This window comes from Balaenoptera musculus, chromosome 18 (genome assembly GCF_009873245.2).
Source record: "Balaenoptera musculus isolate JJ_BM4_2016_0621 chromosome 18, mBalMus1.pri.v3, whole genome shotgun sequence".
NCBI lineage: Eukaryota > Metazoa > Chordata > Mammalia > Artiodactyla > Balaenopteridae > Balaenoptera > Balaenoptera musculus.
The window spans coordinates 3433063-3444092 of NC_045802.1; the positions used below are offsets into that span (position 1 = coordinate 3433063).

Here is an 11030-nt window from a genome sequence, read left to right on the forward strand (position 1 = left end):
AGCCTGTGCTCTAGAGCCCGCGAGCCACAACGACTGAGCCCGTGCGCCTAGAGCCCGTGCTCTGCAACAAGAGAAGCCACGGCAATGAGAAGCCCGTGCACTGCAACAAAGAGTAGCCCCTGCTCACCTCAACTAGAGAAAGCCTGCGCACAGCAACGAAGACCCAACGCAGCCAAAAATAAAATAAATAAGTAAATGAATTTATGTAAAAAAAAATATGGAAGGGAACAGCAAGGATATGGTATAAATAAGCAAAAACATTTTTTGTATCCAAGAGTCAATACCTTTTATTTAAAGCTGGCAAGTCAAGAAATAAATAAGGTTATTATCTAGAGTTAGGAAACTAAAATGCCAGAAAAAAATCAATCAGCAAACAGTTAATAGGTTGCAACCTACAACTTACTCTGCTCACCTCTGCACCCAGGACACTGTTCTGTGTCCAGCTCTGTGCTTTTACTCACCCCGTTCTCCCTGCCAAAAGTCTCTCCTGCTCAGCTAAGTGAGAGGCATTCTTCAGGGCCCAGTGATGTCCTGTCTCTTAAGAGGAAGCCTTCTCAGGAAATTAATTAATTACTAATGTCAGGTTTGTATTTCTTCCTGGCTCTGGACTCCCTTGCACAGATTATGTTGCATGTTGCTCCCTCGCCCTCTACAGCTGAGGCAGTGAGGTACACAGTACATCTTTACTGACAGTACATACACGGACACACACAGACACACACATACACAGACACACACGGACACACACACACACACACACACACACACGGGTGCCACTGGAGAGCGGGGTTAGAGCTGGCCAAGAATGTGCAGGAGACCACTGTTGTGAAAAGACAGTATTTATTACTATTCATTCTTATGGGGGGGGAGTAAAATAACCATTACCAACTTAAAAACATTAATCCACAGCTACAGCAGCAGGTTGTAGACAGTTCTTTAAATTGTGTGTTTTCAAAACCACATAGCTAACCATTATCTCATTAATTCTATGCTTTTACCTCGTATATATTTTCTTTTCTCTTACTAAAACTGAAGGAAAAAATGCCCCCATTATGAAATTATGATTTCCAAAATAATCAGTAACTACCATTTAAAAGGCTAATCAGGGACTTCCCTGGTGGCACAGTGGTTAAGAATCCACTTGCCAAGGCAGGGGACACGGGTTCGATCCCTGGTCCGGGAAGATCCCACATGCCGCGGAGCAACTGAGCCCATGCACCACAACTACTGAGCCCGCACACCTAGAGCCCATGCACCACAACTACTGAGCCCGCACACCTAGAGCCCGTGAGCCACAACTACTGAGCCTACGCTCTAGAGCCCATGAGCCACAGCTACTGAAGCCTGCGCGCCTAGAGCCCATACTCCGCAACGAGAAGCCACCACAATAAGAAGCCTGCGCACCGCAACAAGAGTAGCCCCCGCTCGCCGCAACTAAAGAAAGCCTGCACGCAGCAATGAAGACCCAACGCAGCCAAAAGTAAATAATAAATAAATTTAAAAGAAATTAAAAAGAATAAATAAAAGGCTAATCAGCTCCTCCTCCAAGAAATTCAATGTCATAGTTTTTTTTTTTACTTATAACAGTACCCATTCAAATAAGTTAAAATTTAAATGTAAAATTAAAATATTTGGTTTTTATACAAAACTTTATCTGCATGGGTAGGGCAGTGAATTGAGTTTTAACACCTTCCTCTGGAAACTTAGAGACATGATCTAACTTAATGTATTCTAGCTCCAGTCCGATAGCTGATTTGAGAGACAAAAACTGTCAGATCATCACACACTGTCCTTTAAGACAACAGGAAAACGTCCTTCTTACAAACCTGAATGAAGACTGGAAATCAACATCTATTTCATTGCTCAGGACCATTTCTTCCTTAAATAAAATTCTGACTTTATTATACCACATACTTCTCATCAAAACTTAAACACTGTTAAAACAATGGGATCAACCACTGTTGACTCGTTAACTGTATGAGGTTCGGCTGCAAGGAAAGTCCAGCCAACCAACAGCGATACCAGAAATATATACCTCACCTGTCTTATTTCCTGCAGCAATTAAAACAAAGTGTTAACCGCTCTAGAGAAAAGAGAACTGATGAATATACATGGAAATAAAGGTTATCATAAGGTATCAACTCTACTCAAGCAAACAATCTGTGCCAACATCACTCTGCAGCACTTCAGATACCCCCGGAGAAGAGAGAAAAGTGTACTGACAAGTGGTTTACAGAGGCGGGCCGGCAGGGGGTGGCGGGCTGATTTCATTACCATTGAATTAAACAGTAAGTTTGCTTTTTACAAAAAAGTCCACATGAAGGGTTTAAATCTGTGGATTTTTAAAAGATCATAAATATTTCTTGTTGTCCTCCAATCACAAGCCTTAAATAATAATTTCTCTACAAGGCACAAAACCGTGTACACACGATTCTCTACATGCAAAATGATCACACCCTCTTCATTTGGATCTTGACCCTCTCTTGCCCACCCCCTACTTGCTACTATTTCTCTTCAGGGCTCCATTCCCTATAGGCAATCTCAACCACTGTCACTGTCGTAGTCTGTATGTTAACGACTCCCAAAACCGAATGTCCAGCTCTGATCTCTCCTGAGTTCACACTGTCTGCTGCACACATACACAACAAGAATTCCTGATGTAGTACTGAAGTCTTATCATATGCTCAGTACTACAATAAGTGTTTAAATGAATATACGTGACTTGTTTTAATGTTCACAACTCCCGTGTGGTAAGTACTATTACTATCCCCACGGAAACTGAGAGGTAGGTTAGGGAAATGTGCATCAGCTGGTAAGTGGAACAGCCCAGTCCTAACCCTACAGCATAGGTCTGATTCCCACCGCTCTACTCTGCTCTACTTGGACATCTTAAGGGGCATGTTAAGCACGCTGAGAACGAAACGGATTTCCCCTGACCTCGCACAAATATGTTCCTAATGCTGTATTTCTGATCTGAGTTAACGTTACTCCGTCCTCACCTAGTCACCCACGCTAGAAACCTCGGATCCATCCTATGACTTCTTGACCCCTAACATTCAGTGAATCACCAACTTCTACCAATTTTATGGTCTGAATATACATATACATATTTTTTTTTTTTGGCTGCGCCCTGCGGCATGAGGAATCTTAGTTCTTAGTTCCCCAACCAGGGATCAAGCCTGCACCCCGACTGGAAGCGAGGAGTCTTAACCACTGGACCACCAGGGACGTCCCATGGCCTAAATATTTTTAATTTCTGCCCCATCCACCATTATTCAAGTGTTCCCACATTATAATGAAAGTATCTGTGCAAGGGTCCATCTCTCCCACCAAGGCTGTAACATGTCCCAGGGCAAGGACTGTCTCTTATTTGCATCTGAATACCTAATGGCTAGCATAGCACCGGACACAGGAAATGTTTGTTGAACTAGGGTGAACTGCCACATAGAAATTCCCCACGGGGAGAAACAGAAGGTGCCCGAAATTTACCAGTGGTCTCTCTTGCTGAAGTCATCAAGGCATTTATTAAATAGAGTTCTTTATAACATTATACTGTTCCTCACTTCTCTCTGCCACCTTTTCCCTACAAAGTAGGTGAATGGTAGACACCCATTCAGTAACTTAGGAATGAACAAATCTAAAGCAAGTATACAAATGACTAACAGAGTGTACACTTACAGTTCAGTTCCTTTTTTCTTAAATAAAAGTGTGGACTCTCAGCCTCTACCCCACTCCTCATTTCTTCCTCTAGGGCTGTACAATACTACATGCTTCTTTCTGGCTGGGTGTCTATCGAGATTGGAAATTCAGGTTGATAATCCTCTTCCTAATGCTTTAAGCCTACTTCTTGATTCCTCCTAATTTCTACATCCAAAATTTTCTGAAATTCCCTTGGTTAGAGCTTTAATTTGGGTTAAACATACAAGTTTCAAAGCCTAGCTGTTCATCTGAATCATCTCCGAAACTTGACAAAAGTACAAATCCCACCTCCCACCTCACTCCACAGAATCGTCTCAGGACACGGAGACCAAGAATCTGTATTTTTAAGAAACTCACCAGATTGTTCTTGTGCACCTGATATTCCTTCTAACGTTAACTCCAAATGAATCCCTCTTGCTCTTAACTCGCATTAGGTTCTGTTCCTTCTCTATCTTTGCACTCTCTCCCCAAACATTTAAGGCTCCGGCTTGCCTCATCCTCCTGTATGTTAAAAGAGCTTCTTACAACTTTGGCCATTTAAAATACACCACTGCGTTCCGTGTGCATGCACACACCCCACACACATCTTTGAAGAACCTGGGAAGAAGATGCACATAAATATACAGAAAGAGAGTTTGCTAATTCGCCCAAAAATATACTGGCTATCAACTGGAGGTCAATCTGTCTGGGTCTCATTTTCTTTATCTGTATAATAAAGACAATAATCTCACCCTCAAGGGCTGCAGAAAGGCTGGATAATAAATGTCAGGTACTTTACCCCAAGCAATAAAGTGCTCAAATAGATGTTTAAAAAATTACTATTGTTAGTAAGCTGATAAGCTAAGTCGAGCCCTGACAGTCCTCTGTATTAAACTACTGCCCAGTTAAGTTCAAACAGAGAAAGGAAGGAAGAGGTACATGGACTTCAAAAGCAAACGCACTATTCTAATGTGCTCTATTGGCAGAAAAATCTATGCTTTCCTAATGTAAGTGTCAAAAGCAAAGATCAACAAAATTTTCTTGACTAATCCAGAGAAAACACAGAACTCTCAATACAGGACAAAAAATGTAAAAGGGGAGACATAATATTTTACCTGATGAAAAAGAAACACCCGTAAAGGTAGAGAAACTGCGGTAGGTAAAAGGACACCTGTGGAGGATTGTAAGCAGGGCAGTCTGTGCTCAGATGGGGGTTTTAAGAAGATCTTTCCAACGGCAACGTGGAGAGAATGCTGCGCTGGGAAGAGTCGGCTAGCGCAGCAGCCAGGTGAGAGGCTGATGAAATAACCTAGGGGCGCCTGGGAGAGACGCGACACGGGCCTGGAGGATAAAGAGGAAGCCCACCTGGGGACAATCACTAACTGATGTGAGAAGTAAAGGAGGAGAAACAGAGGCTTCTTAAGATGTTAGCTTGTCACTGGTGGCCATTCGCCAGGATAGAGGATCAAAGGAAATGCAAGTGTGAGGGGAAAGAGAGTCTATCTCAACTATAACAATTTGAGGATTATTCATGACCTTAGTAAATGGAGGATATACTCAAATCAAGGCCATATAACAGAAAATCATTACATTTCGCCTTCCATATGGCAAGCTCTATATGGATGTGACAGATAATAAATCTGAAATTATTCAAAAACATTTATTTACTACTTAAAGTTCTGGAGAATATAAAAGATGTTCTGAGAAAACACAGATTATTCCATTCTTGGCTGAAAATCCTAAGATAAATTGTAAAAACACAGAAATCGGATCTTTTTCTTTGCTAAAATCATCAGCATACACATTTCCAACCACAGACTTAGCCAGTTTCTCAACACCAACTGCTGCTTCTTTTATCCCCCTTCACCGAGGAACTGAAAGTACTTTACAGATGTCGCTACAGATTTTTCCCAGTGTTTTCCTGGAAGTGTTTTCAGTCAGATATTTAGGCAGCACGTGTCTCTCTCCCCTGTCCCCTCCCCACCCTCTCTCTGTCATCACTAGCCCTGAGGAAATGCCAACACATCACTTTATGGGCCATTTAGGGGAACTGTGGCCAACTCTGGGCCTGCAATAAAAGGTGGCCTAACGGTCTCTACGGCAAGTTCACATTTCAGCTGACTACAAAGCTGGAAATGAAAAGCACAGGGAATCACACATACACAGAATCACATTCTGAAAATTCAGACACCTATCTGCACCTAAGAGGGATAAGCGGGCCTCTGGGACCAATGGCCTCCCCCAGTCAAAGTTCTGTGACCACCAGCTGTATGTACCCACTCTACAGCTACAGGCCGAGGCCAGTGAAGCAGGAAACGCCCTGTCAAGGCCTCTCTGGCTCCGCGTGGTCCCTCCTGATAGCCAGGCGTCCACCTGGGACTCCTGGAATCATTATTCCACACTCAGATCACTGACATCGTGCCAGGAATTAGCTATCAGAAAGAAAGAGCATTGGGAGGGATAAATTAGGAGTTTGGGATTAACATGTACACACTACTATATATAAAATAGATAACCAACAAGGACCTACTGTACAGCACAGGGAACTATACTCAGTATTTTATAATAATCTATAAGGGGAAAGGACCTGAAAAAGAATACATATATATATTATATACACATATGTATAACTGAATCACTGTGCTGTACACCTGAAACTAAACGACAATGTAAATCAACCATACTCCAATTTAAATAAATAAATGAAAATAATAAAATTTTTAAAAAAGAAAGGGCATCACGTTGCCTTTGTGAAGTGGAAGGTAAGCATCAAAAGGGCAGAGGATTTTTACCTTTTTTTGGCCACGTATTCCCCAGGACCAACGACAGTCTGGCTGCATAAATCACCAAACAGAACAGACCACAAACCCAGGGGCACTTTCCAGCCCGGGCCTACTCTGCTCTCCTGCGGCACTGCACGGGCTGCACTCAGGGGTCACCAGCTCTGGAAGGGCGTTCCTAACCCCCTCTTTCCAGCTGTCCTCTCCCAGGCCCGGCCCGGCACCCTCCACAGGATTTACCACCATCCACCAGAGTATATATCTGACTCATTACTTTTGTTGATTGTTTTGTCTTCCCCAGCTAGAAAATGAGTTTTCAAAGGGCAGGGATTTTTGCGTTTGATTCAGCGCCATTTCCTCAGTACCCAGAACAGTGCCTGGCCCTGGGAAAAGGAAGGAGCAGGAGGGCAGGGGGAAGCAAAGAAGGAAATGAGAACGGGCAGGGCTGTGCCCGCCTACCTGGGACTGTCCTCTCCCCTCTGTCCCTAACACTCCTTCCCTGGCCCCTTTATGAGTACCCCCAGGGCTCGGCCCTCACACTCTTCTCCAGTCTCTGCCTGCTCTCCTGGCATAAACGCACCCTCAACGGAAAATCTCAGTGATCCCCTAAACGCCCGCAACTCCCGAGCCTACATCTCCGGGGCACACCTTCTCCCTGACTCCAGACCCTCGTGATCAGCCACCTGTGAGACACAGGGCTCGCCCATCCCTCCCTTCCCTGCCTGCTCACACAGACCTCCCTCCCTCCTCTAACCTCCTGACCTGACGCAGGAGAGTGTGACAGCTAAGAGAACAGCACAGACCTGGATTCAAGTTCCCAGCTCCACCTCTTCCTTGGGGGAGCCAGCTGATTGAGCCGGGACAGGCTATTTCACTTGATCTCTGCAAGAGTCAGTCTTCCCAGCTGTACAAGGGGATAATATCAGTGGCAGTCAACGCAGCACTCTGCGTGGGGAGCATTCAGGTGCTCCTGAAAGTGTGCTGGCTCTTATTTCAAAGACAAAATATCATCGGTTTCCCCTTCTTCTTGATCCATTCTTAGTTTTGCACACCCTCCCTCTTCATGACACATAACATATATTCGTACACACACACGTATGACTGATCTCACACTCTAACGACAAAAAGGGGGAGCAAGCCAGGAACAAACTGAGCATTACTTGTGAAATAACTCAATTTGAGTCCCAGTGGGGTCAGATCTTCATGGGACAGTCCTTGCTTTAACCAGCTCTAGGAAGCAGTCTTTCATACACGGATAGCTGAGGAAAACATCCTTCCATTCCATTCTGTAAAGTTCCATTCACAGCAGAACAATACCATCGGCACCAACATATGATGTCGGCCAAAGCACCGGAGCCTGGCGGGGAAAGGAGGAAGACACACAGCTCCCATTGTTTCTTGGCAAGACTCTCCTTATGACAAAGTTAGAGCTCAGTGAGAGGCAGCAGCTACGCTCCTCATACACATAGCCTGGAAACGCACTTTCAAAACTGCAAATTCACACTTGACAGCTTTATTGACGCTGTACAGTTGTAAACCAAATGTGACCAAAACACGATGATAACATCTGTTCCTGAATTTTAGAACTATAAAGCCATTTAATTAGTAGTCAACTAAAATATTTTATCTGATATATCTCTGTTAGTAAGCAATAACTTTTAAAAGTGACTAAAAACAGTACAAGAAAACAATACCATATAAATACGATTTACTCATGTCAAGAAGAGGTTTGGGGAAGGAAAAGCTCTTAGAATTATTATTAAGATTTCTGAATTAATATTAATACATTTGAACAAAACAGACTGAAAGCAGAGAGATAATGGAAAAGTCAGTCATTATGTAGACTATGGAGTTAGACAAACCTTGATTTAAATCTTGGCTCTACCCCGTCATGAGCTAAATGGGCACTCAAGCCGATTTCCTCATCTGTAAATGGAGATAATGTCCCAACTGGCAGCGTTAAGAAATTAGTGATAATTCTGTATAAAGTAACATATTTGTGAACTGTAAATGTTATGAAATCATACTGTAGAGTTGGCTATACTGACATACAGTTGCTCAATAAATGGCAATTATTACTTTTCAAATACAGTGGTCTGAACAACACAGAACAAGTCACTAGTTACACAGCACTACTTACAGTCAATTCTTGATCGTGACTAAACTGCACAGAGTTCAAAACAGCTAAATAAACTGAAAGAAATTCGTTTTTCGTTTTCAAATACAATTACTTTTGCAACAAATTAACTGTCCAGGTGAAGGCTATGCATAATAGAAACAAAAAAGTTGGCTATGTTCTAATCAATCTTTTAAGAATAAGCTATAATTTAGGAAAATATTATAGTCTACACAACAATTCCCAGAATGCAGTGAGGGCCATGCCTGTCCTGCTCACTGCTGTGTGCCTGTACAGTGTCTGTAAAGTGCCTGACACATAACAGGTACCTAGTAAATATTTGTTTAATTGCAGTCTACATACAGCCACTTAAGAGAGCAGGAGTGGTCTAATGCTAGAAAAATAACCCAGAGTAATAAAGGAGCACAGTAGAAAATTAATACAAAATTAGTCAGAAATCTTTTAGTCCTTAAAAAACATCATAAAAAGACCTTACTAAACCACCAGCATGGGCCCACTGTGAAAAGGTAAGACTAAATCAGAAAACTAAAGAAAAGTCCATCAACTGGTAGTTACAGAGGAACATCAGGCCAAATGAAAGTCACCAGAAAGAATCGTAAGGGAATAAGGGAGGGCTGCTATGACTATAGAAATAAAAACAAAGATATATACTCATCATAAATTTCAGGTGGAAAGACTTAAAATAAGCCAAGGGTGCCTAAAGATTTTCGAACATTCTGTTCACTCTTACCAATCCCGAGGAATGGGGTTTGTTCTAACTGATTAAACTCAGTTCACTTTTACTGTTTTCCTATTACATGCTCTGCACTGTAGCAAGCATGATGAAAGGTGCAAAGATGAGGTTTAATTTGGCACAGAAGGAAGTCACGTGCACACAGCTCCTATCTGTGTGCACAGATAGTACAAAGACATCTGGAACCTGGGAACCAGGACCAGACCCTGATCTGATGCCTACGCTAGTCGTCTGCACCTTCTACTAGTTTGGTTATTTACTTAATCACCCTTCTATCTTCAAACTTTAAGCGGTAGCAACTTGAATTCTAGAGTTACTTTACCTCTCTTCTCTTAAAGACACAAAGAGACACTTTTTAAATGGGGTTACTTTTTAGCATCTTTAATTTTATTAGATATAGTACGTGCCATGTTAAAAAAAAAAGTTTAAATATAAATCCATGTCCACCTTAAAAAAGTTTGTGAAACATCTGAATGACATAGATCTCACGTCCTCCCTGGAACAAATGAAGAAGACGGATGTCTGCTCTTTCCCTAAATGAGCTATAACTTGAGGATGGGCAGCAACTGACCGATGGTTTCGGCAAAACCCGGAGAGTCAAGGTTCACAGTGGGTCCTCGTCCCGATTCTGTTAGGCTCCGCGCGGAGCTTAAAAGAATGCTATACAGTTCTTCTGATCTCGACTTGTTTCCTGCCCTCCCAAAGTGGAAGCTGAACTTCAATGTCGTCGGTAGGGTAACTTGGCAATATTTTGAGGTCACTTCCTTCCGTGTTCACAATTGTACCAGAATCATAAGAATATGTGTTTATTCTCAAAGTAAATGCCTTTCACACACAAAACTGAAGCACGGGGTTTAATCAGCTCAGCTGGAGAGCATTTCCATCAGCCGTCCTCCGTAACTCGTCTGCCCAGTTGACTTGCCACTAAAGACACCCAAGTGTGAAGCGGAGCCGGAAACCCCAAATCCCGATGGAAGTGAGGTGGAGCCGAGCGCCGGTCCCAGCTCCCCCGACGCCTGCACCGAGCATCCGTGACCCGGGACCGCAGGACCCGAGCAGGGGAGGTGCATCGGCGCCCAGGTGTGTTCCGGGCTACCAGGCCGCAGCAGCCCTGACTCCGCCCGGGAAGCCGCAGCGCTGGGGGTCGGCCGCCGGCCCCACGGAACGGACCCCAGACCCTCCGCACCCAACGCCGAACGAGAACCCCGCCTCACGCCCGCCCAGGCCGCCCCGCGTCCCCGGCCCATCCACCGGCCAGCCGCGCCCCGCCGCCCCCGCCAGTTAAACCGCCCCGCGGCGAGCGGCCCTCCGCGCGCCCACCTTGGTCGTACGGATGTGCTCCATCCCGAGGAACCGTCAGCCGGCAGCCGCAGCACCTGCGCACCATAGAGCGGTTGACCCGGGCCGTGCCGCCCCTCACCCGGCAGGCACCACCTCCAGCCGGCCGCGCCCACCGCGCACGCGCAGCTCGCTCGCCGTCTCCTGGAAACACTTCCGCAAACCGGGGCCGCAGAGAGGGCCCGGCGCGGTGGGCAGAGCGGCTGCGCCGCTGAGAGAGCGGCTACGGTATCGCTTGGGGCCGCCGTGAGGACCACAGCGCCTCCTGTCGGTGGAGGCCTTCCAACCCCCGGCAGAGCGCGGGCCTCTCCTGCGAAACTAGCCAACAATTTTCCCCGGTGGACAGGGTCGTGTGGACGTGATG

At 44.8% G+C, this 11030-nt stretch overlaps 1 protein-coding gene across 4 annotated transcripts in view; it reads right to left on the reverse strand.

The window, feature by feature from the left end:
* The window catches only part of MTMR6 (myotubularin related protein 6), a 28260-nt gene extending 17468 nt beyond the window's left edge, over positions 1–10792 (reverse strand). For all 4 annotated transcript variants that reach the window (XM_036831557.1, XM_036831555.1, XM_036831556.1 and 1 more), the window contains exon 1: positions 10649–10792. In XM_036831557.1, the coding sequence (XP_036687452.1) occupies positions 10649–10672 (24 nt within the window). In that variant the 5' untranslated portion in view covers positions 10673–10792. The remainder of the gene's footprint in view (positions 1–10648) is intronic.
* Positions 10793–11030: the final 238 nt, after the last annotated feature.